This window comes from Cimex lectularius, unplaced genomic scaffold (genome assembly GCF_000648675.2).
Source record: "Cimex lectularius strain Harlan isolate CLEC.00 unplaced genomic scaffold, Clec_2.1 scaffold20, whole genome shotgun sequence".
NCBI lineage: Eukaryota > Metazoa > Arthropoda > Insecta > Hemiptera > Cimicidae > Cimex > Cimex lectularius.
This window is the reverse complement of record NW_019392641.1, coordinates 2,174,653-2,201,002: the sequence shown is the minus strand read 5'-3', so window position 1 is coordinate 2,201,002 and position 26,350 is coordinate 2,174,653. Positions and strand designations below refer to the sequence as shown.

General features: G+C 32.9%; 3 protein-coding genes across 28 annotated transcripts in view; 1 reads left to right on the top strand and 2 right to left on the bottom strand.

Moving 5' to 3' along the window:
- LOC106661358 (inositol hexakisphosphate and diphosphoinositol-pentakisphosphate kinase) overlaps positions 1-5,560 on the bottom strand; it is a 30,534-nt gene extending 24,974 nt beyond the window's left edge. For 10 of the 25 annotated variants that reach the window (XM_024229562.1, XM_024229547.1, XM_014384665.2 and 7 more), the window contains exon 1: positions 4,646-5,075. In XM_024229562.1, the coding sequence (XP_024085330.1) occupies positions 4,646-4,683 (38 nt within the window). In that variant the 5' untranslated portion in view covers positions 4,684-5,075. Of the gene's footprint in view, positions 1-1,486; positions 1,647-3,128; positions 3,253-4,645; positions 5,080-5,536 lie in introns of those variants that run through there. The other 15 variants (XM_024229596.1, XM_024229556.1, XM_024229559.1 and 12 more) reach the window with 8 other exon arrangements.
- A 1,816-nt stretch (positions 5,561-7,376) lies between these two features.
- On the top strand, positions 7,377-24,167 carry LOC106661359 (neogenin). Of its 2 annotated transcripts, none has more exons than XM_014384674.2 (27): positions 7,377-7,773; positions 10,291-10,468; positions 10,536-10,684; positions 10,957-11,241; positions 13,116-13,269; positions 13,349-13,491; positions 13,563-13,725; positions 14,012-14,127; positions 14,444-14,594; positions 14,660-14,942; positions 16,068-16,277; positions 16,339-16,503; positions 16,576-16,705; positions 18,013-18,171; positions 18,243-18,448; positions 18,707-18,865; positions 19,154-19,313; positions 19,373-19,570; positions 19,747-19,785; positions 19,879-20,017; positions 20,139-20,371; positions 21,178-21,288; positions 21,438-21,566; positions 21,623-21,719; positions 21,777-21,883; positions 22,868-22,983; positions 23,045-24,167. In XM_014384674.2, exons 1-27 carry the CDS (start codon positions 7,662-7,664, stop codon positions 23,141-23,143), a joined length of 4,191 nt encoding a protein of 1,396 aa, XP_014240160.1. In that variant the 5' UTR covers positions 7,377-7,661; the 3' UTR covers positions 23,144-24,167. The 2 variants fall into 2 exon arrangements, with proteins under 2 accessions (XP_014240160.1, XP_014240159.1); XM_014384673.2 differs by having other exon boundaries at positions 14,402-14,594.
- Positions 24,168-25,300: 1,133 nt separating this feature from the next.
- Positions 25,301-25,705, bottom strand: LOC106661292 (transmembrane protein 60). The gene has a single exon (XM_014384582.2). The coding sequence runs from the start codon at positions 25,703-25,705 to the stop codon at positions 25,301-25,303; it is 405 nt and encodes a 134-aa protein (XP_014240068.1).
- Positions 25,706-26,350: the final 645 nt, after the last annotated feature.

Genomic DNA, 26,350 nt, shown 5'->3' with positions numbered 1-26,350 from the left:
GCACTGTATTTCTACAATATTACCAGGTAACCAGAAAAGTTTGTGCAGTTTTTCATTTTTTATTGTTTTAATACCATTAATTAACATTTCTATTTACACAGGAGCATTAGATGTTTACAACAAATAACACCAAGAGGATAATGGTCAGTTCATAAAGAAAATGTGTCGACCATAAAATATTTTCTTTAGCTTGAGATGTGGTCTGGTGTGACATAGGTTTTAGAAAAACATTTTCTTTGGTGCCAACATTTCGATCTTTATTGAGATCATCTTCAGGGCCTGGGATTTACAAACATTGTTCACTTTTTTCCACATCCTACATGTATTTGTTAAATTTAAACAATGTTTGTTTCTTTTTTCACACATTTTCTTTAGCAGGGCTTCCAAACCCAGAATTGGTCTGGTAGATCTGTCTTGAATGACAACAAATTTAGGAAAGCTAGCAAACTTACTTAGAGTTGAATAGTGTTCAATGTAAGCAATGAAGCATTCACTCTTGTTTCATCGACTTGGGAAGAAGTAGAAGCTGATCAAATGGGTTCCTCATAAATTGACAATGGTAACAAGCTTAAGAATCAAAACATTTGCCCTTCATTGCTTTCATGGCACAAAGTAGATACGTTTTTTGGCCAGATTGTCAAATACAACGAAAGAGATCCTGTACACTGCACAGTAACTCATTGGACAAATGACCCTACCCATTGACACAAAAATCAATTATTCACCAATAAAAGTTGACCTTTAAGTTAGGTGGAGTACGGAAGGCATTGAACAATATGAACTCCTTACAAAAATTAAGCTTGGTTGGGAAGTCCTACCTCACCCTCTGTACTCTCCAGGTCTGCATGACTTCACGTTATCTCGGCAATTAATTGTGACAATGATTAAACCCTTTAAACCGGCATCAACTTTTCTGGTTGCCTGTTAAAAAGATAATGTCTTGTGATAATTTCTTGATATGCAATGGGCCACTGCCAAATCATTTAAAATTTTAAAATTTAATTTCACAAAATAATAATTAATTCTATGCCATTTTAAGATAAATAAACACATTTTTTTAAATAAAAAGCTCATTACTTGTTGGTTAAATCATTAACTAAATAATTAAATTATTTAATCAATGTTAATTTTTAATATAATTGCTGTTATTACATATAATGAATAATTGATATTAATGCCTGTTAATTTTAAAGAAACTTATACAAATTGCATACTTAAACCTTAAAATCCCACAAGGTTGTTTATATATTTTGCCATTTTAAATCAAATAAAAGCAAAAGTAACCACAAAAATTTTTAAAAAAATCACTCAACTCATCAAATATTTGCAGAAGAAGTTAATAGAAATTTGATGTTTACTTGTTACATTCTCAATCAACAGATGTTATTGTAAGCAGTGCAGAGCAAAAAAAAGGGTTATATAGGAGGTGTGCATACAAGTTCAACATTTTTACGATCACTTCTATGATCTTATTATTTTAGCGTACCCTGAACCAACAATAGGCGGGAGAGCCATCCGCATCAGTGATATAAATTTGTGGTAATCGTACAAGATTTAAATCATCGACCATCTTAACTTTGAATAGAGGTGTTTACCGGTGATCGATGTACTGAATATAATTAATGAAGGGGCTCTTCTGGAAATATCTGTGAAATAAACAAATTTCTTAGTACAGAATTAACCCAGTGCATGACCTATAGATGGAAATTTTTTTTCAATGGATTTTTATTACGTTTGTAAATGACAATTAGACGTAAAAAATTAAAAATTGGCATGCAGAAAAACATTGATTATGCATTCAAACCATAATTATTTGATAATTTATCACCACATAAATTAATTAATTCCTTCTATTGATAATACAGTCAAGCCCTTCACTAACATATAATTTACTTTTTAATTATGTTAACACTACCTGTATTTTAATTGTGAGGGGAATTTTTGATATAATTTGATATAAAAATTACAGATCAGTTGGAACAAATTTACATTCCATTGTGTATGTCAAACCTGAAATACAATTTCATTCCAAGTCTTATTTTTTTACCAGTTCTATACCTTGTTAAGTTTTAAAGGGAAACTGATAGACAGGGAATAACTTATTTTGGGCTCTAATATAATTTTAAATTTCAGACATTCGTTTTAACTGAGAGGGTTAAGAATGAAGGTTTTTCATATATTAAAAATTGTATGTGGAGGCGTCGGTGGACACAACGGTTTAGGCGTTGACACGGCGCCTATCACTGTAAGGTAAAGGTCCCGGGTTCGAATCCAGCAGCCCTGCATTTGAACCCGACATACTTACAAATGGGCTTTTTTTTCAAAAAACACTGGCACTCCGAGGGTTGAAATAACCTCTGCCTGTTCCAAACCCTCATTTAATAAATAAAAAAAAATCTAATAATAAATAAATAAAGAAATCACCCCATCACCACGGGTCCCCCCAGAACACTGTTCCTTGAGCCTTTCCGGCTTTTTACAGTGTCCAGGTGGTCGGTGTGAAAGGGGGGAAAAAAAAACATTGTATGTGAGAATGAATAGTTGCCTTACATAGTGGCCAAACCTCTGAGGGTGGTTAAACAACAGACATCTCGTTTATATAAAATGGTCTGGATCAAACATCAAATTAATCATGAAAAGATTCTCGTGAACATTTCAAATTTGTTTAATTAAATATTTTGTAATTTACCATACATCCTTTTCTTATTGGCATAGATATTACATATATTAATCACATATTCATTTTTTTTAAATCATTAGTGTATTAAAAAATAATATTAATAAAAACAAAATAAAGATAGGATCAAAACTGTTGATAAAAAGTATTTATACACCTTTTTTGTTATTGTTTTCATTTCCTTTTGCGTTTATTTACTCCCTTTTTATGTTTCTATCAGTTTCACTTTAAAGCTTCAACAGTTGTTTTGGCACTCATAAAACAAAGAAATTAATCACTTTTAAAAAAAATGACAAAAATATGAAAAAATTGCAGATTTTTTTAAACTCGAGTTTCTTCACAGAGTGATATGTTGTTAAACAGCAAATCAAAATAGAACCATAGGGAAATTATCCAAACAACACTTAATAATCCAATTTTAAGGCCAAATGGATGACACGGTCCATAATACCTTTGTTCAGCAGAAGTCAAAGTAGACCAGCATTAAAAAAGCATCTAATCGAAGGACAAAACCAAGCAAAAGAGTACATAAAAGCAGACTGCAGTCTTGGGACAATGTTGCTTTCTGGGATGAGCTTAAAAAAAATAAAAAATATTACGCTGCAAAAATGCCTAGTATAATAAAAGCTTAACTTAATGATCCTTAGTTACAACACCTACACAGTTGACTGCCTGAAGCTTTTGCTTAATCTAAACATAATCTCTTTATAAAAAACAAAAGATTTTATAAAATAAGAGCTTTGAGCAATGAGGGTGACTTTGTAAACTAGACGCTTGTCTCTGAGGAGGGTAAAGAGCCTTTTGCACATCTGTTCTGCTTCCCTTGCGTTTTATTAGAGTCTGTAGCTTTGTTAGTGGCTCCTCAGTTATATTTTATGTATTGAGCAGAAGAAAACTTTGCCCATGAGATACCTTTTTATTAAGCCTTAACAGATCTATCACAGGTTTTGGCCCTTTATTGGTTTGTTATAAGCCTGAGGAAATTTTCTTTGTGACTTTTGCCAGCTTCTGTCTTGGCATGTTGTTCCACGAGGTATGGTGTAAACATGATCCATTTAAAAATTGATTTTGTATGTACATGCTTTAGACTGAACCTCCTTGTAGTTTGTCTGCTTTTTCATTGACCTCTTGTATTTTGTACCCAGACAGACAATTCATTCTCTCTTTTATTCCCAGTACACTTCAGTCAAAGATTTTCCATCATGTGATGCAATTGCTTTGAATATAGTTTGGCTAATAGAGTAGATGGCTATCTTTTTCTCTTCTATTTACAGCCTTAATATCTTTGGCACTAAGTCAATTCGTCCCCGTTTTGTCAAGCAGAAAAGGTGCCAACTTTTCATTTAACCATTTTATCCTCCGTAAATACCTGATCTGGTGGCATGTTTGGTTTTTGAACCATGTATATACCAAGAGGAATTTTTCCTTTCTCCCATGCTACCCTTTCTTGTACCATAATTTGGTCCTTTTTCAATACTACCTAGTAGTCACTGCATTCACGGGTATGCTCAATTCAGCATCCGTTCTGAGTTATACTAAGTTTTACTGTCCTTTGACATGCGCCTGTGTTCAGCTGATTGGGGTTTTCCCTTGATGATAAATTTGAAGAGGTGGTAGATTTAGTAATATCTAAAGGTCAGTACAGCACAAATACTTTTCATCTCTGTTGTATGAGTGTATGACCCAACTATGAGCGTATGGCCAGGGGTTTCATCAACAAACAATTATTTATCGTAGGTGTTGAAAACCCAACATTATAAGAGCTATAAGAATAATTTAAAAAAGCAAATTTATGTAAGTAATTGAAGGTTAAAAAACTATCTATACACATACTGTTTGGATAATTGTGCCAACTGACGACGAAACGACTGTCCAGATTGTTAAGGATTGTCTTGAGTACTTGGCGAACTTACATTCGACCTCTGTAGACTTAAGGAACTTAAGAGGGTGAACATTGTAGATAAATACCTTTGTCGTCGTGGATCTAAGTACTTCCGCGGTCTCATGTCCTATATAGAACGCCGGACGAGTCTTTTTCAACCCTTGGTATCCATGCTCGAGCTCCGTGTAGGACATACTCAAAACTAAGCCGGCTCGTTCATCGTTAACAGCTCGTCTTAGCTCCACACCGTGAATCCGTACAACCGCATATGCTATCTGTCCCTTACCATCGTGTTTCAAAACATTCTGACCTTTTACAATAACGACACAATCCTTATCGGCAGAACACCGACGAAAGAAGTTTCAATCGGAGAGGAGTGTCATCGAGTCGTGACCGACAGCCTGGGTGGCCGGCTCAGCTCTGGTCAGCGATCTGCAGTTAGTCTGAAAAGACGGGACGATAACATGAAAACGGTGACACCCCCTCGATAAAACTGACCAAAAAAAAAAGAAGAGAAAAATAAACAAATTCCGTGTTACTTCCACGCCCTCTCGCTAGAGCTGATCAAACTGATATTGAACGTAACAAATTTAAACTTTTTTTAACTTATAAATAAACGCACTAGGGCCAGTATTTAAAAACGGAACGTACCACCATTGGGTGAAGTTCGTATTTAAACAACGACAGATCAAGCAGTCAGACTTTGAAATCTGAGCAGGTATCGCTAAAACATCATCTCAGGGTAAAATTTAAGAATTGGGGGATGGTGATGAAATTAAGAGGAGAGCACTATGGGACAGAACACTACGTGCAAAACACAAAATGAAGACCTCCATCACCCTCAGCTCATTATCTTAAATTACCAAGTTCATGGTACCGAAGCGGACCTGAACCTTTATCAATGGAGGACACAATTATCCCACAGTGTATTCAGCAAAATGAGTTTCTCAGCATAATAACATAAAGCTTTGTTTTACCTGTCCTCTTGCATGGTTGCAATTTGAGGCTGGGAACCTTTAAAGATGAGATGTGGACTAATAGGAGAGTGCTCCGAACACATTTTTAGAAAATTTTATTCTCCCTCCTCACAATCCTGGAACTAAAAAGAGTAAATATGTTAAATTTTATTTTGAGGCCATACATTCGTAAAATATAAGTTATTACATAAATACAGTATTCGTCTAATATTTTATATTATGTTCTTTTATTATTTATACAGGTAAATACACCTAGTAAAAGTTCTATAAAAGGTTAAACTTTCAGTAATCAACCATACACTGGAGAGAAGACTCCTCCAACATTATTTACAGTTAAAATTGCCTGCAAATAAACAAAGACAACTTATACAACTAAGACAGTGTAAAAATAAAATTGTCTGTAAATGGTCTCCAACATGTAATTGACACACAATCAATGTGCTCTGTCAGTTATCTCTTTGAAAAACTAAAATTGAGGGCTTTCATTGTCAATGAATGATATTTTTAGATGCATGAATATATTTTTGCATTTTGTAATTCTTTATTTTAGGTTTAGCGACATGTATTTAGGTTTCTTGTTTAACACGTCTTCCCCCTAACATATATGTTATGTAAGTTAATCTTTATTATTTAAGAATATGGAATATTTATTTTTAATTTGTTGGTCCTTGCTATTATTATTAATATTAATTAATTAAGTATACATCTTTATTTTTCCTTTTGACTCCCCTCTGTAATAGCTATTGCTGAAATGCAGTATGATTCTTTCTATCTTTCTGTAACATAAATTGTTGTAAGTATTGTTTTAATAAACATATGTATGAAAATAAAAAAGACGTGACAAGGAATGATAAGAAATTTAAAGAAATAACAGAAATATATAAACAAACGCAATTGCTATTATCCATATTTAAAAAAAAGAAGTTTTATTGACTTAAGGAAAGTAAAAAATGTCACAATTTAAAGGAAGTTTGTTCTAATCTAAATTGTAAAAAATTTGTATTGTAGTTAGATTTTAGAAATATTTATTGTCTCGTATTACACTGAGGAACATGGAAATTTAGTAATCTGATTAAAAGTTGACAGTCAATCATATTATCAAAGAGTTTGTAAGTAAATATCAGGTCACTATTTTGTCATCTTATGTTTAGTGGTTGCGCTTCTGCGTATAATATAATAAGTTTGAACAGTGTATGTTCTAGTAATTTTAAACCATAGAGAGCATATAAATCATCGCTGTACGTTTTTATTGAATTACTATTTTCTGATGTGGTAACCAAACTACTGAATAGTATTCTAAAAGAGGACCGTAGTCTTAAACAGTACAATCATTGTTCCGCATCCTTAAAATTTGTTGTAGTTTTATGTATGAAATCTAAAATTTGATTATCCTTATTAATTACTGAAGTGCAATGTAAGTTAAATGTTAGAGTGATTCCAAGGTTTTTAATGCTCGTTTGTTTGTCCAATTGGATGTCTTGTATGGAATTATTGTAAAAGACAATGTTACGTTCAAGACTATAACTAACAACTTTATACTTATTTACATTTAGTTCTACGATGTTGCATGAACCTCACTCTACAATATTATTTAAAGATTTGTGCAGATGATCAGCATCATGGATGGAAGTTGTAGCTTCTTCCAACGTAGAAGGCATATAATATTACAATACTCCCTCTTAAATTATGTTTCTTTGTAGTTTAAATCTGTCAATTGCATAGTGTGTAAACGGTAGATGCTCAAAATTAAATCATAATGTTCTTCGATTGTTCTATCTTATCGATGCCAGTATCAAGATATCTGTGGAAATTCGATGTTGCTCGTATCGCCTATCGCCTAGTATCGGAACGAAGAGTGCATAGGTAAACATGGCCGACTCGAGTTGAGTTTAATCTGTTTTGAATGCACCAAGTTTTGGCAGTCGGCGGTGATTTCAATGTCCGTTTCATAAATGTGGACATCGTAGGAGTCGGAACGTTCGCTCAGCTGTGTTACCGACCATCCAAAACGCGAACACACATACGAAAAGCGATGTTACGAGGCCGTTGTTGATCCCCTCATCTCTGTGATAATCCGAATTAGCGGTGCCAACAACTGAAAAAAAACGAAACATAATCCTTTAATATGTTGGAAAGCCTCCTGGCTTCGATACCCCGTCCGACGTGCATATGTGTTCACAGCTTCGTCTTGCTGCTTTACGTATCAGTTTTGGCCGCCCGAACCGACGCTCATGAAAGTATGTTTACACAGTTGATTTTTTATATACAAAAATACTGAATTCAATTTGGCATGAATACCTATGAAATTATACAAATTTTACATTTGTTCGAGCGATATCACAAAAAGTGGTTGTGTTTTTGCCATCCGTTAATTTAAACAAAAAATTACATTGTCTACTGTGATGTCTAGAGCCAGGATTTATATGCAATAAAAATCCTTAAATACACTACATAATATGATTTATATTATTATTTAAGCCTCAAATATGCCGTATAGTTTGCACTAAAAATATTAAAATACACAGTTTGAATGTCTGAGCCATCAGCCTGGCATTGACTAATTTTTTAAACCTAGACATACTTTTTGTTTTTTCCTAGTATACATTCATTTTGACTAGAAGGGATAGGGATAAAAGTGGCGGACACAAAGGCCTTCTGCATCTTGACCTGAGTAGATCTATTGTTCTTTCCTGTTTTTATAACTCACTGGCCAGCTTCAGGTTGTTAATCGACGTCCGTAGCTTTGCTAGTGGCTTGCTTGTGTCTTTTCCTGTCCTAGTTGCAAGAACCTGCAGCAACCTTCACATAAACATAAAATGTATTCTGCAGTCTCCTCTTCCTGGCAATATCTGCACAGTGTTTCTTCTGTCTCTGCTCCTATCCGGGGCATGTGCTTTCTTAAGTCAGTGCCCTGTCAGGAGGCCAACCAGAATCCTGCGATTGCCTTCCAGTAATTCCTTTGGAAATTTTGCAATGACTATGAATCTCTTTGCGTGCCTCATGCCTGTGGTATTGTTCTACCAAGTTTTGGACTCATTAAGGATTGATTTTGAGATATATCCTCTTTTGTGGCACGATGCTAGGCCACAGTAGGATTCAAGACCAAGAGAGTCCATGTTGGCTCTCTCTATGGCCAACATGTCAACTTTTTCGATGCCTCTATGCCCAGGGACCCATTCCAGGGTCAGGTCATTAGTGCCGCTGACTTATGCCAGGAATCGCATGAGGCTAGGGCCTTTACTGCTGTCTGGCTGTCAGAGAAGATGGCTATCTGCTCCAAGGAATGCAATCCTCGCCTTTTTATTTCCCTGGCACATGTTCTCTGACTGAGAAATTGTAGGATATTTACCTAGGTTTACCATCAGTTCAGTCATAGGATTCATCCCGAAACTTCAGCCCCTGTGCCTTTGTCAGTTTTGGAGCCGTCAATGTACCAGTAGGAGTTTGCCTTTAGAGGTGTACCTTTGACCCATTCTTCCCGTTCTGGTATATTGTTTGACAAGAAATGAGATAGAAAAATCTCTGTCCCACATAAGACTATATAATTATATAAGTCCCACATAAGTACTAATCCATGTATGTATTTGATAGTCAAAATTGACTGTATTAATTATTTTAATTAATTAAGTTTAATTTCATGATCTGAATTAAAATTTCCATTTCATGGTTGCTCCCAGTGCAGTTAGTGCTGTCCATGACGGATCCTCCACTGATCCTCTCTTTGTGCTCTTGTTGGAGCGATGCCATGAACTGGAGTGTCTTGGCAAAATGTTAGTTGTTGCCCAGGTACCTGGTGAAAAAAAAGGCAGATGAGGAAGCCAAGGCTGGGACGTCTTAACCACTGGACTTGCTTCGCAGGCTGGTCCTCTGATGCTAAAAATGCTTTAATGCTTATGTTTAAAAAACATTAAATCAAAGTGGTAGCATGGACAATGGACCTGATTGGTGAGCAGCTCTTGCTTCTCAAGAGCACTGTCGATGGGTGGCCCTCAGAGGACTTATTTTGTGGAGGATTTTGTAATCCTTTCCTGATTAAAAATAGGGTGTGCGAGGTTGACTAATTTTGGCTGGTATGCAAATAAAGGTAGCTTGATGTGCCCCATATAATAGTCCCCTGTTCTGATTCTTGGAGGGTTGTTTTATTGTATGTCAGTACTTAGAGTTTTGTTTCCCTAGTGTGTGTAAAAAGTAAATGTATTTATTGGTGTGAATGTGTACTGTGTAGGACCGATGGCAGAATTTTGAGTACCACATTGACAATCAATTAGATTAGTTATATAAGTGTAAACTACAGCGTTTATCGTTCAATAAGTATTTGTAAGTCAAAAAAGACGTTTCAATGTTGACAGAGGTAATGGGTGATTACCAGGGTGTGTGGTATCTTAGTTGCTTTGGTCTGTCAGACAAGTGTGGCATTTTGCCATCTTCAGTCATGTGAGGATTGGCTAAACAAAATAATCTTAAATGACCAAACCAAAAAAATATACATATATTTTCTTATTTTGTGAAATTTGGTTAAATAGTCTAGTTATAAATAGTTAAATGTGAAGTTACCTTGTGTAATTAAGCTGGTGTGATGCAATTATCCTCTAACTTTCAACTAGTGCACACATCTGTATTTTCTAAATTTATATGTATCTTTCACTCCTTATAAACATTTCAGCACTTTTGCCATAATGCCTTTTAGTTGCCCATTTAATCAAAATGAAAAGAAACAATATTTTTGTTGTTACAATTATATATATTTTATTCAGATGAAAGCAACAGTGTGTGGTTTATTAAAGAGCCAGAAGATGTGATTGTAACTTTGGATTCCGGTGCAATACTTGATTGCATTGTTGGGACATCGGATCCTAAAGCAGAGCCTATTATACATTGGCGTAGCAACGATGGCCAGGCAATCGATTTCTTAGGCGACCCACATAGTTCAGTGTATGAACAAATTATTTACAGTATGATTTTTTAATTAAATTTCATGTTTTTAAACTTATATTTACAGGTCTCAACTTCCTAATGGATCTCTTGTTATTTCAAAAGTCGTTGGACAGGAGCTTGTGAATAATGAAATAATTGAGCGATATTCTTGTATTGTTGAAGTCATTTCGGTTGGTAAAATAGTCAGTCGTACTGCCACAGTTACATTTGCCAGTAAGTTTTATCTAGTAAAACAAATATCAATACTTACACAAAAATTTAATTATAAATATTTATTATTTTAGTAGCACACAGTTTTTGAATAATTATTATATATTTAATTAAAAATTAAACATAACTGACTTGTTTTATGTTAAAATATTTAAACAGGCTATTTCCCCACCCCCACCCCAATAAACATACTAAAACATTTCACGATATATCTGTTTTTTGGTATTGTACCTTTCAAAATCACAAGAGTATCATTCATTTTTGTTTTTTTGCAGAATTGCCTTCATTAGATAAACAGCCTCAGAGTTTGAATGTTTATCCAAAACAGACGGCTCATTTCGCCTGTCACAGCAACAGCAAACCACAGCCGACCGTGACATGGATAAAAGATCAACTTCCACTAGTTCTAGATGAAACGAGGATGATCGTCCTGCCTTCGGGCTCGTTGGAAATTGACGAAGTCCAAGTATCAGATATTGGGAGCTATCAATGTAACATCTCTGGATTGGCTGGTTATCGACTAAGTGAAAAGGCTTTCCTCACTGTTTCACAAGATCTTGGTACAATTCTTGTTTTGAAATAAACGTTTCTTTTATATCTATCTTTGTGTATAAAGTATTATTTATTAAACATTTAACACTTCAAATATTTTGCTTGTACACAATGTGTATCGAGTTTTGTATCGTACTATGGTATATGAAATAAGGTAGCTGTCCGGAGATAGTCACCCCACAACTTGAGCCAGTATTTTTAAGATTTATAAAAATTAAGGTGATATGTTCATTGTAGTTATTATTATTATTATTAATTTTTAAGGACGTTTTAACGGCTAAGGTCATTTCAGGCTCTAACATCCAAACCTTCTATCTTAGGTTAGCTATATCCCTTCTGAGTGTTATAAAGCCCTGACTCCAAACATTCTCATAAACTAATTTTTCCTATTGCCATCCAAAGCTTTAATTTATCCTTTTAAAATTCTTAATTTGGAATGCCAAATGTATGCAAAAATCTCATTTTAAATTACATATAAAATTTATTCCTGTTTTTTAATTAGAATTTTGAATTTTTGTTCCATAATTTAAACATTTTCCATAGGCTTGTATGGCTAATAATAATAATGGAGTCAGATTAGTATAGGCTCATCCTTATCCTTTTATTCTTCCATTCAAGTATGATAGATAAACTAATACTACATAATAATAATAAGAAACAATAACACAATCTTTTTATTTATTTATTTTTTTTTTTGGCAGCCTCAAAAATTTCTGAAAAAAGAAAGAAATCTTGCACGCACAACTCTCATTCAAACATTAGCAGGCAAACATTCAATGGTATAACAGTTTGGGAAAGGGCCTAAATCTCATTATAAATTCCAATAAATTTGAGAAAGCTGAAAAGTGCTCTTCGAAAGGAACACTGGGGACCCAGTAACTCCTGTAAATCACTCGAAAGGTTGAGCTTTTTTGCCTAAAGTCGACCAAAATGTGTTTTACTGTCAGAATACATTGTCCACTTCACATACATCAAGGACAAGTTAGAAGGTTGTTGCCTATTAAAAGCCTATTATGGATTAGCCTGATGTGACCTATTCGCAATCTAGAGAGAATGACAAGTTCTTTTCTTTCAAGTTCCTCAGTTGGCCATTTATGTACAACTGGCTTAATTTCTTTCATACTATCTCTACAGACATTCCATCTTGCCACCCACTTTCGTTTGATAATGTTTTTAACATAAACGACTATATCATCTGGGTGGAGAGGAAATTGATCTGTTCTTTTTGGATGGTTTGCAGCGTTCTTTGCCTGTTGATCAGCTTTTTCATTTCCAGAAATGCCGACATGACTAGGAACCCAAATGAATACACATTTGTTAAATAATGTTCTGATTTCATAGAGATATTAGTGAATTTCATTGTAGTTAATTAATTTTCTTCTTCGTTGCTTTCCATCAGATGATATAAGAAATTTAATATTATTATGTATTTTTATAATTAGGATAATTTTATTACATACTAATATTTGTACTTTTAAGGGCATACACAATTATAAAGTCATGGCTGTCTGCCTACTTAAACATTTTATTAAGTGTTCTTTTTTCTTTATTTAGTTGTTTTTCCTTTTTATTTTCTGGAAGTGGCGAGAATAATGAACTCAACAACCTTTTTTTCCCAGCTCCCCTCTTCGTCGCTTTGGAGAGTTTATAAACAACTACATATTTTACATTATATGTATACTAATTTTGAATTTAGTTGACATATTGAAAATAACATTTCTCAAACCTATTAAAATGATCACTATATTGTGGTGTGAATCATAATCTGTTAACTGCCAAAGGTATAATCACATGAAAACAAAACTTACACAACCTACTTTTACAATTTACTTTGCCACTAATGTATACAAAATTGTTTAACAAGAAGTTGTAAATTTTTCAGAGGGTTCGTCAAGGAAAACAAGCCCTGAATTTATTGCTGAACCAAATGAAACAGTTGGGTTTGAAGGTGACACTATAACTCTTGACTGTGCAGCCAACGGTAATCCAAGACCATGGATCGATTGGCTGAAAGACGGCATTAAAGTTGATATGGCGTAATATAGCACTTCCATATTTGTTTTTATTAATTTAATAAAATTAATAAATCACTTTCTTTCTTTCTTTTTTTTCCAGTGATCTAGACAGTCGGTATGAGAAAGTTGGTACTGGAGCTTTGCAAATTACAAATGTGAGGGAATCTGATGCAGGCCATTATCAGTGCAGGGCAGGGAACAGTGTGGATTCAGTTGATACGCAAGCAACTCTATCCATTCATGGTAATATTCATCAAAGTGAAATATATTTTATAAAATATAAAATTGATTAATTTTAATATTTTATGTTACAGTTGCCCCAAGATTTGTAAAACATCCATCATCAATCATTGCAAGTGTTAATTCTGACATTGAACTCGAATGCAAAGTTTATGCCAAGCCTGAGCCGAAAGTCTATTGGCTTAAAAACGGTGATCATGTCGCCAACTCTAGCTTATACCTTCAAGTGGTGAATGGGTAAGAAAAAAAATTGAAATTTCTTATAAAAATTGCACAAACCTTCTTACACTGTTATTTTGTTATTTCATTCTATTTTCATTGATTTCGTCTCTTAGTAGTTCTAGTTAATTTATTGATAACATTTTTTACATTAAACGAGCTAATGATAAACAAACGATCTATATATTTCTCATAGCTTGTTTAAAGTTAAATCCACAATGTGGTTTGATGGAATTAAAATTCTATGATGCTAATAAAACATTATAATTACAATAATAAATATATTTATTTATTCTAATTTAAGAAACAACTTGCGTATTCTGGGGGTGATGGAATCAGATTATGGCATTTTTCAGTGCCTTGCATCTAATTCAGCTGGCAATATTCAAGCTGCTGCCCTTTTGACTGTGACCAGCACTGGTAATGTATTTATTTTTAGTGGTGTATTTAATGATAGTGACTCCCCTGATAGATTTTAACCAAAATAATAAAAACATCTTGTTTTTTCTGTTATTTTTTTATTTTATTTTAATTTTTTTACACAATTGAATATTTTTGCCTTTATTTATTTTTTACTGTTTTATTTTGTTCATTTTATTGTTTAGTTTTTAATTTTTTTTGTTTCTGTTTCCTTTTTGCCATCCTCTTTCCAAATCATGAAATGCTCCACCTTTTAACATTCATTGGCAAACAGTAACAAACTCTAGCAAACCTTCCATTCCTTGGTCTTCTTTAGAGAGCATTAGGTCACAAACCGGTCCTCCAAAAGAAGTAGAGGAGATCGCAGTGAGGCCCAAGATGGTTACTCTTAAATGGAAGTCGCCGGCTTCAATTCAAGGTGAAATTCTTGGCTATAGCATTTTTTACAAGGAGCAAGATTCAAACAGGTATGCCCATTTAAACATTTTCACATGATCAAGAAATTTATAACTTTTTTTTTTCTTGTTTCCAGGGAACGTGTCGTAAACACATCGAGATCTAATCTGGAAGAGACAAATATCTCAGGGCTCAGTCCCAATACAACGTACATTTTTAGAATCGCGGCAATCACTACAGCAGGTCTTGGCGAGACAAGCCGCGGCCATCTGGTCATAACGGCGCCAGAGTTAAGAGGAGTACCAAGCCCTCCTTTAAATGTTCATGCAATTTCATCCACTACAGAACTTAGAGTCTCTTGGTCAGAACCACATATAACAAATGGAAAGATAGACAAGTATAAACTTTATTATTATGAGGTATGTTTGATTTTTTCTCTCTCCAATATTATCTTAAATGTATACGCTCCAATTTATTTTGCTCTGCATTTGTATTGCATACCAAACAGTTAAAAATAAAGTGTAGTTTTCAGGCCAGTTTAAGAAGGTAACTTCTGTAACTGGCCGAAAGATAACAAAATTAAGATTCTCCAAAATGAAAAATAAGAAGGAAAAGAAAAAGTTATAATTACAAAAAATAGTAATTACTGATAACTGATTTATATAAGCTCAAATCTGCACATGCATGTAAATACATACACTCATGTTCATAGTTGAGCCTATGACTTTTCGCAGTCCACCAGTGATTACAGCTTTTATAATGTATAATTAATTAAGGGCGAGCCTTGAGAATTACCCACCCTCGGAGTTGGCAGTTCGGGGTCATACCTTGATCTTATCTGTCCAGCCGAGGTTGGGCTTCAGTGGTTGACAGCTAGGTCATTTCAGCCCCAACACAATCAGTTGATAGATCCAAACACTCATTATTTTTTCCCTTGTTTTGTTAATTTTTATTTTATTGGCTCCAATTCACTATTAAATACTTTCTTTCATATGTACACACCATTCCCTCATTTTGCATGGTGGAGTATTTGAAAATAGTAATTGTAAAAACTGTCTAATGTTAATATACTAAACTTTTGTTTAAAATAATTTTGAAGGACTTTATTGCTATTGGTGTATTTAAAAACGAATTAATAGCTTCTTTGTACATATAATAAAAAAAAAAATAATAATAATAAAAAGATCAAACTAGTCTTTTCCCCATATTTTTGATCTTTTATTATGTGAAGCAACCCAGTATTATTTGAATAAGTGATTTATAAATATTGAAAATATATTAAATATTCAATGAGGCAATATATATTTGCAAAATAGTTGATTTAATATTAAACACTCAAATTGTGATATTTCTCTATGTGGTTTGTGGGTGATAACCCTATAATTTGATCGTTACCGATCATTTTTGTCTGTCTATCCTTACTAGTTATCTGGCACTAAAAGAATAGGCAAACCAATATGATGGTAATAACCAAACTACATTTTTCATTTGTAAGTTCATTAGTATGATTTTCATTTTACAGTTTTCTTTAAATTTTTGTTTAGTATGATTCTTCAGAGGAACACCACATTGAAACGGAAGACACATTTTATACTTTGACAGGTTTGAAAAAATTCACAGAATATTTTGTATGGGTTGTGGCTTACAACCACTACGGACCGGGCATAAACTCTGATGAGATTACAGTCAAGACTCTTTCTGACGTACCTTCTGAACCTCCTACGAATGTTACCGTTGAAGCAACCAGCTCTTCAGTAAGTCGAATAAAATGATTTCTTATGAACTTGTATCACTTATTAATTTTACTTACATCAGAGTTTAACGGTGCGGTGGGATCCACCATCACCTGAGGGGTGCAACGGTGTAATCACAGGTTACAAGCTACGATACAGAATGCGCGATCGTAGAGGCCGTTCTGAAACTGTAACCACAGCTGGTAACAAGAGAGTTCATGTGCTGACTGGACTTGACAAAAGCAGCGTAAGTTTATTAAAAAAAAAAAAAATGTTAACTGTATTAAAGGAGTTTAATATTTACAATTTTTGAATACAGATATATCAAGTAAGGATTTGGGCTATTAATGTCAATGGAACTGGACCCCCTACAGATTGGTACACGATTGAGACTTACGAAAAAGACCTTGATGAAACGACAGTTCCTGATAAACCATCTGATTTAAAAGGTGATTTGTTGTCATTTTAAGGAAATTTAAGAACAATAAATTAACAGTTGGGGTTTTTACACTTTTGTTTAAACAAACTATTATGGGTTGCATACAAGAGTAAAAAAGTTAATTTCAAATATTTTAATAATCTAGAAATGTATCCTTACATGCACAATACTATGCTGATCAATTTGGCCAAGCTGGTTTGAGATGGATACATTTTCTTTGGCCTCTTTCTTCCTCAATCGATAGAGGCATAATCACTCTGCATCTAAAAGTGCCTTTGGTTGGTCGCAAATTGGATTTAATTTAATTGTTACAATCATTCATTTTTTTTAGTTTTGATATTTTCACCTCTTGGTGTAAAAAGTTGATTTATAATTCATATATACTATTTTCACTATTAAACATTAGCTAATACTCTAAGCAGATAAATAAAGCTTATTTTGTCCAAATTCATCTTTTGGTTTGGTGGTATCTCACGTGTAAGAGTAAATGGCACCAGCGCAGCACGGGCAAAATTGAGGTGCTAAGGTGAAGTGTGGGGAAGTATGAGTTATTTTTAGATAGTCACTAAATAGATCTACACAATGGTATAACCTTTAAACTTTAGGTGCAGTAGCCTCTCGAAAGTACACGTTTCTTTTGACATAACTTAACTTGTAGGACCCTCCATGCTGAAGACGTTCATCAAATTCACACTAAAAAAAATCCATCTTGATAAATTGATCAGAAAATTGTCATCTTTTCAGGAAGTAATAGTAATTTACTACTGAAGGGTGGTCTATTCTCTCCTGGAAAATGGGCTAATACCCATACTAGATTGTTTTATTTCCATTAAATATTTATTACTCCTCTATAAATGCCCCCTTCCCTTGTTGTGAGGCGAATATGGATAATTTTTGCCATGTGAGTGCTGGTTTAAATATGCCTTTTGGGATTTTGTTAATTTATTTCTTACTCTTGAAAACATATAAGAAGAATTAATTGATTGTGAGACAAGATTTTCTCTCACAAACAATTAATTATTGCTTTAAAACATTTGCAATTTATTACGAACATACCACATCTAAAGTGTCTAGATGATTGATTTAGAGTCTTCCAAGCCTTGCATTAAAGAAAAAACTGAAATAATGCTAATTGTAAAGTCTTTTCTTTAGATGTTTCTCTTGCTCCCTCTTTCTATTTGGTGTGTATTTGTTATACTCTTTTCTCAAAATGTTGAGCAGAAACTAGGGCCAACAAAAAAGGCTATTATTTTTGGTGGTTATTTATTTACATTGTGTAATGCTGTGGTAAACTAAAAAGAATTTTTATATTTTTAGCGAAAGCAAATGGAGATTCGATAACAGTAGTTTGGTCACCTCCAAAAAATACAAACATTCTTGTTCGTGAATATATAATAACATGGGGTAAAGGTATACCGGATGACTATGTTGAAAAACTCGATGGAAAACAGAGGCATTATGTAATAAAAAATCTTGGTTAGTATTTATTCCCTGAAAAAATCGCAGTACCACAAAATTCTGTTTTTCAAACATTTTACTTTTCTCAGAACCTAACTCTGAATATGTAATCTCGTTACGGGCTAGAAATGAAAGGGGTGATGGACCATTGGCTTATGAGAACGTTCGGACCAAATTAGAAAATATCGCAGAGCCAATAACTCCTCTCCTTCCGCCGATTGGGCTCAAAGCCACTGTTGTGTCATCAACATCAGTCGTTCTCTTCTGGACAGACACGACATTAGCCCCAGATCAGGTAGCACACTCAATAACAACATTTATTATAAAAGCTTCAATTGAAATTTTTTTATTGAATTGAATAAATTGAAAATTTTTAATTCTGAATTGAATTGCAGAAAATTTTCTTTTTTTTGACAAAATTATTTTATAAATTTATCTCTTAATATAAATTAACCTTGACTTTTAAACTGTTCTTTAAATATATTAAAAATTTAAATTTGTTTTACAATATTATCACATCTGAATTATTGATTTGAAATTGTTTTAATTTTAGGTAGTAAATGATGGGAGATACTACGTTGTTCGATACAACCAGTTTCACCCCTCTTCGTTAAATACAAGATACAGATTTCACAATTCAACAGTCCTCAACTACATGATCGACGATTTGAAGCCATTTACACAATATGAATTTGTTGTTAAAGTAGTAAATGTGAGTACGTTTATTTTTTTTTAATTTGTTACAGCCTAATTAGGGGTCTACTTTGTATCTTTTTATTTTGAGTATGAATTATATTTTTTTAAAAAGTACCAACACATTTGGAATTTTGATCTAAAAACATTGCAAGAAATAATTTAATTTGATTATTATCAATATTTATTAATAATTTTTGTAATTAATTTTTAAAAAAATTAGCTTGAGTTGAAGTTTTAACATTTTTACAGAACCATCTTTTCACAATTATTGAAGTAAGATTGAGATATTTTTCTTGTCAAACAGGGTCGTAGAGACAGCCCTTGGAGCATGACGGTTGCAAACACAACATGGGAATCTGCCCCTGGCTCTCCTCCAAGGGATGTGACTGTTGTGAACCAGAATTCGCCCGGTACTGTCAGTCTTTCCTGGCAGCCACCCAAAATCCCGAACGGCCACATAACAAGTATGATTAGAATGGATTTTTTATTGAAACCATGATAATTTCAAAAAATAATTGTTTAGGCTATGTCGTATCATACACGACAGACCTTCAATCAAAAGAGAGAGACTGGGTAACCGAGCATGTGCCAGGTGATAAAATGTCAACCCTTATCAAAGCACTTTCCCTAGACACGACCTATTATTTCCATGTCAAAGCAAGGAATAAAAAAGGATTCTCTATCAGCTCTCCGGTAGTTTCAATAACAACACCAGCCTCTGGTAATTTCTTTTTAAAAAGAAATTTAATTTAAAAAACTTATATCTGATCTTCTCTGATATGCATAATCTTATTAAGTCTACTAAATATGAAAGTTTGAAGTTTAAGCTTAATGACTTTGTTGTATTGCTTTCTTATCCTTTTTGAATTGAATATTATCCTGATATCTTTGTATTAGCTTTTGGTGCTATAGCAGAGGTTGGAAATTTAAACAAAGGTGAGTTATATTTAATTTATTGATGTTAACTTCCTGTTTGTTGTATTCTTGTTGTATTCTTTTATCATTATTTTTATTGAACTTTCTTTACAGGAAAGGGCCTTAGTAATACTACCTTAATGTACATAGTTATAGTAGCATCATCAGTTCTCATCACTTTGATCGCAATCTCTGTTGTGTTCCTTTGTTGTCGAAAGTCAAACCCCACAACCCCCGATCGCAGCAAAAAAGGGTGTGTGAAAATCAAAAATTTTACTTTTCAAGTCTGTAATTTTTAAAAAATGTCGAAATAGATTAGCTGACTCGGTCTAAATCTATTAAAAAAAAAAAAAAAATGTATTTAATTTGTCAAGGTATCCAAAAGGTGGAAAGGCAGGAGCCAGCAACATAAAACCACCTGATCTCTGGATACATCATGACCAAATGGAGCTCAAAAACCTTGACAAGAACCAAGATGGTATCAGCAGTAATGTTGGCGGTGGAACTCTACCAAAATGCAATGGAGATTCGACTCCTCCAAGAAGTGGCACATTGGAAAAACATCAAGATCAGTCCATTCATCGCGACTACCAGGCGTCTTATATAGGTATACATTTTGTGAAGTTAACAAAACAAGAACAATATTGGAATACCAGAGTAAAATTTCAATTAATTTTAAACTCATGTCTCTTCTAATTTTAACATCTAATTCTACTGCTGTTATTAACTTAGTGGGTGCAGAAAAGTTATACAATTGCAATGTAATGGATTTTTAAGATTGTAAATTTTTTTATACTGACTTAATTTATAAGGATGTTTTGCCCTACAAAAATTTGGTTGGTTTATACTCATAAAAATATTCTCACTGGTATATTATCATCGATTTAATTTTTACTCAACTTGGACATTATTTAAAGGATGAAAGCTTTTTTTTAAGCGATAGGTATTTTGCTAAAGAAATATCAAGTAAAGGTCAAACTAGTAGTTTCTGAACTATCTGGCTTTACAATTTTCGTACATGGCATCATAAGGACCCAAGTGAACTCATCGTTTCATTTACAATTTTTATATTTTAAATGCACATTTCTGTTTTTTCCCCTGTACCTCATTCATAGGATTAATGAAGCCTTACAAATAAATTGTAATTTTATACATCATTCTAATTTAATTTTCTACAATGGGGGTCAGTATATTTGTTGTATTACAGGCAAATTTAAGCTTAATGTTAGATGCATTTCCTACTTGTTATAATTCTTTGTTTAAACTTAAAGGGATTTAGTTTCTGCATTTTTTATTTGTTTATTCATGTATTAGTGTTAAAAGTTACCTTTTGTTTAATAGGTTCACACATTTTATTTAGTTCATATCACTTTTTATTTCTATTATTTTATTTTTGCCATTTTAACAAACCAGGATCTCAGTGCCAGCCATTACTTATGCCGGAAGAAAGGATTTCGACATTGAGGCGTGGACCCAAACCAAAACTTATAACTTTGCCGATTGATAATTCACACTTTAGGGAACGTAAGTCAAAAAGAACTTCTCTGTATTTCCCCAGTTTATATTTGTTGTATAAGTACAACTTGTTTTAAGTTTTAGTTTGAAGGGTTGTTACATGCAGTTCGTTTCGAAATATTTTAAAAATATTAAAATTTTTTGGGTAAAATTTCCAGCTGTGGCAACAGCCGCTCCAATCGGGGGGACACCAACTTCGTCTGCATCAATCAATCCAGCTGAGATGCGGCCACTCTACCCGAGGACCCAGTACACCTCAAGGGCCCATGTTACCATCGATCCTACAGGTTTCATAAAACGCAACATTTTGTTTTGAATAAATGAAAACGTTTGTTTTTTGCAGCCACTGAGAGCCCTTATGTTGTTCAACCCTCTACTTCGGTGACGTACGATTCAGCAAACCAGAATGTCGGAGTGAGAGACAATCAATCTAATTATGGGTATGGATTCAATTTTATTTAGTTTTTCTTTCCCAAAATAACAACAATATTTTCCAGAACAAGTGAAAATGCAAAACGGCTTCAAGGGCACCCATTAAAAAGTTTCAGTGTCCCTGCACCTCCTCCGCAGTCAGCTCCGACAACTCCCCAGCAAAAACATATAAGTAAAAAAAATTTTTAGTTTCTAGTTAGTTAATGAAAAACAAATTGGATATTTGCAAAAATGTGTTATCATTATGAAAATGAAGAGAAACATGAGGAAAAATGATCTTTTTAACACTAAATATAAATTTAGCTACTTTTAAGTGTTAACAAAAATACATGCTCACCTACCAAAATTTGTAATGTATTTTTTTAAAAATTAATTAAATAATGTTTTAATTGAATGATACATAAGCTCTATTTAAAAAATTTGTATTTTACAAAAAAATATTTTAATCGCCACAAAAAGCAAAACACTTCATGTATTTAGAAATAGAAAAATTTAATTTTTTTTCTATATTTTAAACAAATAATTGTGTAAAAAAACTGAAAAAAAGATCAACGGCTTCTTTTGTACAGAATCTTGAAATCCCTCTCGTCACCAAATAATTCCACCAGATCCAATCTTCCAAAGTCCAAGTACAAAAATTCTTTTTTCTTGGATGGTCGAATGTCCCCTTTTTGTTTCTGACGGGACAAGGCCTAGCCCGATACCCTGTTTATGTTATGTAACAATATAAAATATTAATCCATAGCTTGATCATATCTGACCACTTTTGGTCTGCCGAACATGTTTCAGCTTTTTGCTACCTTCAGTGGTGGTTTTGTTTCATAATAGCGTTTAATACTCACTGAAGATATCGGCTAAGAAAAATATTACTCAGGCAGTAGGACTGACTGTATTTTATATAATAGTAAATTTCATAATTGATATACTGTTTCTCTAACTTTAGTGCAACAGTAGAAAAATTAAAAAAATCTAAGATACTGGCTGAATTAAATTTTATATATTTGTAAATTTAAATATCAACAACTTTGTGGTTCTTTTCCAACATGCTTGTATATTGATATTCATACAAGTCAAAATTTTAACAATTTCTAGCCTACGTTTTTAAAATATAGCTGGTTTTTTAGTGGAAATATGGTTGTTTGATGTTTGTTTTTAGTCACTGTACGAGCACAGGGTTCAAGTCCTTTTAAGAAGTCAGTGTACGCAGGAGGAACATCAACATCCCCCATCCCAAAAGCCAAACTGTCATCCGACGAACTTCCAAGAATACAGGTACTTCTTGAATGAAACATTTATTTTGTAAATGAGCATTTTAAAATTAATTTTTTTACAGGCATCATATAGCACTGAGGAACTTAACCAGGAGATGGCAAATCTCGAAGGCCTCATGAAAGATCTCAACGCCATCACAGCATCCGAATTCCAATGTTGATTAATTTTAAAATACAACCATTTATTTCCCCATCCTCACCCTGTTTTTGTACTTTTATATTTAAACCAATGTCAAGTAATCATTTCCCAATCATGAAAATGCTGAAATAAAAAATCAAAATCACCGATTGACCAAAGAACAAGAACTTAAAAGTCAAACATATCTATTGAACTTATTACGTTTGGTGACTGAAAAGATACTTTTCATGAAGTTGAATTTTATGTCATAATTGATAAGTCTGATACTTTCTTTGTATATTAGATCTCATTTTGTTTTTCCTTTAATTAGAAGTCTGACGTTACAATTGTAAATAAGTGTATTATTTTCTTCTTTTTTTTTTCTTCAAATTATTTAATTTTATGTATTTATAATTGAAGTTTAAAAAGTAAGTGCCATTTATTTTCGTTTTATACTTTTGTACATTTCTGTTCTTTTTTATTTAAATATTGTGTTAGTATGTAATATAAACATGAAACAGACAATCGTTTGTAAGTTTGAACATAAAAGTAAATTTGATTTAAAGAAAAAAGGACTCAATTTAATGGCGTGGATTGTTAAAAGGCCCAAATAGCTCATAGATGTGAAAACATTTTTGTCAAAAGTGCCTAAACAAGAGAAAACAATAATAATAGACAGAAAATAAGTGTTTGCCCCTCAGTGTGATGTATTTATTTATTTATAAATGTTAATAATAGTTCTGTTGTGTTTGTAATGTAAGGCCGGAATTGGTCCGAATATGCTGCTATAAATATATGAAATGCTTTCTAACCAAAATTGAAAAAAAGTTTATTATAGTTACAAATATTTTGTATGGTCGGTTATACATACCAAAATAAATGTGTAAAGGAAAAACATCATTATAACTTTATTATTATTTATTTTATACAAAAATATTTTGAACGATGTTTAACTGATAAGCCAATTGAAGTTTATGTACGTTTAAACAAATTTTCATTCCATTCATGTGAAAAGACTAGCATTTGTATTTTGTACAATTTATCAATAAAACTACAATACAAACTCATCTGGGGAAAATTATTTCACAATTTACAACCTTTCACTTATCTTCAAGCTCAACAAATTTTATAATATATTACTGGAGGCAATTTTTTAAGTAATTGTAAACAATAAACATAAATTAAAAAATAAAACCCCGATACAAGTATTCACCAAGAAAGACATTAGGCAGATTTGATGTTACAAGTCGGTTTTATTGCTGTGAGAGAAAAAAAAAAGAGAATCATTTTTAAAAACTTTTCTTCGGACTACTATTGCACTATACCACACTATTAAATATGTAACTTTTTCAATTTCTAAATCTAGTTTAGGATGAACATAGTTTTTCTTTCTTAATTAATTTCAGGATGCTTATTTTCTCTTTGTAAATTTGAAAAATCAAATTTAATAATGTTTGGTCGTTTCCAATATTTTTTGCCTGCCTATCCCCTCTGGTTTGGTCTGTAAAAGGCATTTTACCATCTGCGGTGCTGCGAGTTGGCAGAAAGCTGAAACAAGCCTGACGGACCAAAGTGACAGGAAACGACTGTACTAGATACATCACCCATGGAAAAATATAAATTTAACATTAAAATTTATAAGTATAATTATTCGGAAATCGTGAGATGCGATCTGGTATGACGTAGGTTTCAGAAAAACATTTTCTTTATGGTGCCAACGTTTCGATCTTTATTGAGATCATCTTCAGGACCTGGGATTTGCAAACATTGTTTAAATTTAACAAATACATGTAGGATGTGGAAAAAAGTGAACTTATACAATGCAAAAAAAATATTTTTTTTATATTCAATCAGTTTTTTTTTTCACTTTGAGTGAGCAGAAACTTTGATTGAATATAAAAAAAATTTGCATATGTCACACCAGACCACATCTCATGATTTCCGAATAATCATAGACTTACGGTCACTGATCACCACACATTTATTAATATATTTCATCGACAGTTTTATTGAAATATTATTAGATAAATAATTAAATTCAGTACAAAAATACAAAAACAAATAATTAAACTTGCTTTATGCTAAAACTGAACCTCGCTCATCTTATCGAATAAGAATTCAACAAATTATCAAGTCTCAAGTGAGTGAGGCTGCAGATCCATTACTACCTGCCTGTTAAAACAGACCAAGTCTTTTTGTTTCAAACAAATCTGTTCCTGCTACTCTTAATGAGAGACATGAAAACATCAGATATCATAAAAGGCATCAGTATCCATATTGGTATCATAATATACACCGTTGGAATGTTGGAGATGATGTTCTCCAGTTTTAAGCAGAGTATGATGATCGATATGAGTTTGAGCAGGATGGCGAGCAGGTACCAGAGCTTTCTCTGGACCGAGTTGGGCAAGCGGTCCACGCTGTTCCTGCAGTAGGACATCATATTGAAGAAGACGTAGATCATGAGGATGCTGTCATAAAACCATAGCGGGATGAAGACAATGAACCAGTTCCACTGGATCCGCGAGTCCAACCGGAGTACAAGCAGCACAAGGAACACCAGCAGGACAAACCAGGTGAAAAGAGCCCGGTGAAGAACTGCCATGGATGTCCAAAAACTACGAGTAGCAACAACCCAAAGATTTACATTTTGAAACCTATTAGATGCGGTGCAGAATAGATATCGATTATCCTACTCATTACCTGCATCGAAATAATGGTATTGGTACTTCGAATGTATCGAAACAGAATTATCGATACCACTTGTAAGGGTTTAACAAATAATTTCTAAATTTTTTATTCTTATTTTGAAAATAAATTTGTACCTTTAAAGGGACAAATAGGGCTTTAAGCCCCTTACATGTGCATGTTTGAGAAATAAATTTAGTTTTGTAATCATAGTTATTCAGATATAGTGAGATGCGGTCGGGTGTCTCTACACATTTGTAATCATAGTAAAATAACAATAACAATAGAATAAAACAATAATTTTATTGTTTTTATTAATAAAAATATTATTTTCTTACATTAGCTAATAATAATAACAGGTATTTTTGTCTATAGCAACATGGAAATTTTTAAGAATAATTTCTTTTTTAAATTTTTTGGCTTTTGTTTAAAAAACAATAATTCCATTTGGCTTTTTTAAGTAAATTCACTGTCTTAACCTGGAAGGTGTTTTTGAATTTTTAATTGAAATTTGTTGATCACCAGATAACATTCTAAAATGTATAAGAGAATTTTATTGTGC